The sequence below is a fragment of the Patiria miniata genome, unplaced genomic scaffold (genome assembly GCF_015706575.1).
Source record: "Patiria miniata isolate m_02_andy unplaced genomic scaffold, ASM1570657v1 HiC_scaffold_5, whole genome shotgun sequence".
NCBI classification, from domain to species: Eukaryota; Metazoa; Echinodermata; class Asteroidea; order Valvatida; family Asterinidae; genus Patiria; species Patiria miniata.
Genome location: NW_024037072.1, coordinates 22,887,802 through 22,892,232, shown reverse-complemented (window position 1 = coordinate 22,892,232; position 4,431 = coordinate 22,887,802). Strand labels below are relative to the sequence as shown.

At 40.7% G+C, this 4,431-nt stretch overlaps 1 protein-coding gene across 1 annotated transcript; it reads left to right on the top strand.

Annotated features, from left to right (window-relative positions):
- Nucleotides 1–481: 481 nt before the first annotated feature.
- LOC119740393 lies at nucleotides 482–3,902 on the top strand. Its single transcript, XM_038215677.1, has 5 exons — nucleotides 482–786; nucleotides 1,415–1,623; nucleotides 2,329–2,452; nucleotides 3,293–3,347; nucleotides 3,620–3,902. Exons 1-5 carry the CDS (start codon nucleotides 591–593, stop codon nucleotides 3,675–3,677), a joined length of 642 nt encoding a protein of 213 aa, XP_038071605.1. The 5' UTR covers nucleotides 482–590; the 3' UTR covers nucleotides 3,678–3,902.
- Nucleotides 3,903–4,431: the final 529 nt, after the last annotated feature.

Sequence of the window (4,431 nt, the reverse complement as noted above, 5' to 3'; positions counted from 1 at the left end):
TCCGGTTCCCCAGACCCCATTGTCCTTTGGACTTCAAAAATATCTTTAGGTGCACGGGACGGGAAACAGTCTAGGTGCAGGCCAGTAAATTCGGTCCGAAATTGCCTACGCCGGCCAAATCACGATTTGCATGCCCTCAAATTCTTCAGTATTTAGGCATATTGTGGGCTATGAACTTGAGCACATTATTAGTACATTTTCGTAAAAATTGGTACCTCAGTTGATCCTGTCTTAACTGGGGCTTGCAGTCGACTCACTGCCATGCATATACGGAGTTTCTAAGGGGCGTGGCTAACTTACAACAGGTGGTTTGCCTCACGCGCCGAGGGCGTCTTTTTATTCTATATGCGTCCACCGTGCAGGGAATGCGCGTATAGTACATGACGCGATTCCGATTCTTATGTTGCTTGCACGCTGACAAAAACACCCGCATAGAACGCTAGCGCTCGATCTATCCAACTGGTTTTTTATATTATTCAGCTAGTTTGTTGCATGCCTCAGAATCACAAAATAGCGGAGTTCTGCTGTTAGTGTCATCACCAAACTGAACCATAGACCATTTTTGAAGAACGTATGTCCATAATACAACGATGGGCATCGGCGTCAGTTCGTGCATCGGCCGCCGGAAGAAGGTAGGCAAGTACCGCGTCAACGATCCCCGCCGGGCACGCAACGAGTGTCTTGCCACTCTATCCGACTTTGGAATGAAGGATGGGGAGCTGTGTGTCCGGTACAAGGGCTTGAATCAGCCCCTGCCTCGCCCTCTTGAAGCTCAAGCGAAAAAAGGTAAGAAAGCAGTTAAAGGGGGCCGTTCCTTTAAATTAATTAAGATCACGAAGTCCACTTTTACTTGAACTGACCAAATACTGAAATGTGCTAGCGAAGTTGGAAAGCGACAAAAACATCGTGCAGAGAGAGCAGGATTTTTAATTGAGAGGAATTTTTTGGTATAAAACGAAAATGACGTATGACGAAAATTAAAACACACGAAAACGAAAATAGCGATACATTACGCGTGATGCATGTTGAAAGTTAGTGAACGCAGAGAACTGTGTTGATTTGCACGGCATCAACAGAAAATCGTTAAGAAAGAATTTTTTTCTGGTAAAATAGGCCCATGGGCATGCCGTTGAAAATCTTGAAAACTAGTAGGATAAGATAGGCTTTTGCTTTGGATCATAAGTCAAATAACGGCAAAAAGAGTTTTAGAACTAGAGAGATACGTTGGCGTAACGGGGGGGGGGGGGGTTTCAGGCATGTACGTGCTCCCCCCCCCCCCGCGTTGATGAGTTTCCCCCTCTAGAAAATGAGGCCCTTAAATTCCATCCCCCACCCCTGCAAATTTGATCCCATACGCTACTGTTAGAGGAGTACTACTGGGTCTACTTTATTTCCCGAAAAAAAGCTCCCAAAGTTACAGTGGCTGCGGATGAAGTTGATGCAGTGCCGGGCGATAACGAGAAGAATGAAGCGGTGGAGGAGATGATGACGTGTCACAATCATGGTCCTCTGCCTGCGGGGGTCGACGGCGGCACGGAGGTACCTCATCCCGACCTACCGAAGGGCGTGACTTGCATCACGTGTGCGGCTACTATCATGGAGAAGGGGCAGGAACAAGAAATGGTTCGTCGAGCTGTTGCTGCCTTGTCCTGTACTTTTTTGTAGGCCTACAGAGGTTATAAATATCTGAAAATAACAGTGGGGTATTCGGGAAGGGGTGTGTGTGGAGGATCGGATCAATCGATGATGGAGTTTTTCGGGATAAGGCGGAATAATCCCTCCCTGGTTACGAGTGCAAGCTAATGTTTTTGTAGAGGATGTAGGGAAGGACAAATTGTTGACAAAGGAGAAGTTTCTTATGAAATAATATGCAACTCTCTAAATTCTAAAGAGTGAAAATTCACTCCATTCGAGATGAAGATTCATTCCCCCAGTTGGAAACTAGGGACCAGACGTTTTGAGTGAAATTTCCTCAATCGTAAAGATCAAGGTTTCACGCGAGCTTCGATTGAGGTGGTTCATGTTTCAGACTATGTCAATCGAAAATGAGAGTGATTTTCACTCTAAAACGTCTAGTCCCTAATTTCACTCTTTGAAATTTAAAGAGAACATCATTAAAGTCATTTCAGAAAGACATCTACAGCATTTCGTGTTTTAACTGAATCCGTGTTTGAAAGTGACGCAGTCCTATTTGTTTTCCTCTGCGATGCATTGCCAACTATACCATTCGACAGATACATAAATTAATTTGCGTTGGTTGCTGTACGGCTCTCTCGCATTGTCACTATCGACAATATCATTATTTTCTGATACATTTCCTATATACAGGGAGAGAAGGTTCTTTTAGATAAGGACACCGCGAAAGCAACCCAGGAAACAAGAACAGTTGAAGAGGATAAAGATGCAGTCACAGCGAATGCCGAAGACGGAAAACTGACAGATCAGGGTAAAGGTACACATATTTAATTACGGTGTTCTGTGGTGTGTGTTGGTGTAATAATGTTGCCGAATGTCGTGCCATTTTATGTTGAATTTTTAATTTAGGAGTAGCCTAAGTAAGAAAGTTTGCAAAAGGAATTTCGTCCAACGCCTGAAACACTCGGCCACCACGACCCATATTTCACGCTTCACAATATAGATTTACATTGTGTGTGTAACTATGTAGATATACATGTATGTATAGGCCTATAGACCATTGTCATGTTGCGGCCATCTTGATTTTTTCCCCATTCAAATCAACGTAACCAAAGCGGGGCTGGAAGGAGAAATAGTCTGGTTCCTTTTTGCACAACAAAAATTATCATTCACTACTGTTATTGGATACAGGGAACATGACTGAAATGGTGGCAGCATGATAAAGGTCTATTGGCCTGTTATACTCGTCATAAAGTCTTCCCTTTCTTTTTTTCCTCAAATACAGGCTGCGCTGTCTGTGATTTTGTTTACTTGTATTTTGTTAACTCGTGAAATTGGTTACTCATAGTTTCCTACAGATCGATTGTCGTTTTCTTCAGACTCAGATGATTGTTTCCCTGAAGGTTGTTTTTGTAATGTTTCCGACCATAAAGACTAAAACGTTGGTGTCGTAAGCTTTTGTTTTATCATACAAAACGTATTAAAGAATAGGGCTGGAAACTAAATTTGATTAATGCTGACCTTTCTTCCTTCTTATCAATTCAATTCAATTTTGTTTTGTCTAGAAATTTGGTGCCTATACGGACATGTCTCAAAATACACTTAAAAGACACATTAATACAGTAATACACAAATGAAATAATTTTATCAAATGCAGATACGGTTAAAAGTGATCCCGCATCGGGCGACAAGACAGCTCGAGGTCCTCGCCGGTAAGTCTATATAGACTCCAGAAAACACTCTAAAATATTGAAAAGGAGGTTAAACATCTAGCCCTGAAGAGAAAGATTTTGTTTAAAGAAAATACTAAAATTTGAAACTGTCATTATTTGTAGTGCTTGCCACCCACCAATAACACTTTCATACCATATATATTAAACAGGGCCGTTATAGTTGCCGAAGGCATCTTTTTTTTTTCAATGAAAAGAATTGTCGTTTGTTTTAGTCACGGAACTCAGCTTTTAAAGTGCTTTTTGTTTGGCAGGAGGCGGCGACACAACGCATTAGACAAAGCCCATCCTGCGGTGGTGAAAGCTGAATAAGTCAGGAACCACAATGCAATATTTTCCGAGATGAATCGGCTGATAGTCCTTGACATCACCATCTCTTCGAATTAAAAGGTTCTAAAACCAGTTTACTTTTTCAGTTTTAAGTATCGTAAGGTATTATTATTGATGTACACTAGAATATACATCCATTGTCCAAGTTCGAGGAACGTTCACTTTAAATGTGTATATGCCACCCGTACCGTGCTTTTGATCATCCATTACGAGTTTTCCTCCTGTTTTCCAACTCCTGCGTTTTGAAACGAAAAAAAAAAACTTCTGAAAAAAAAAAATTGGGGGTCACATTTGCGCCTTTTACGCACAAAATATTTTATAGTTGGGGTGCAAATAATTAGGTACGTCCTAGTTGGTTGGCCTTCTTTAGTCTGACACTTCTTTTCATTACGATAAACATAGAATTCTAAATTATATTATAACATTTTAAAATGCTGTAGACGTTTCCCTTGAAAAGTTTACATATTATACTATAATTTAATTCTCATATTTCTTCAATATGAATACAAAAATACCTTCGCTATTGAAATGTTAAGAATTTAGTCAAGTATTGCTTATTCCTATAAGGCAATTTCCCCGCGTCAATATTTAACCCTTTGGTTAATATTTCGAAAAAGACAAACCCAAACCAACATTCACACCGTGACACCAAAATTATATTCAAATATCGTTTCAATGAGATATCGCGGCTGAATTCCTTGGCCCAGTACTATATTATTTATAAACAACAGACCTA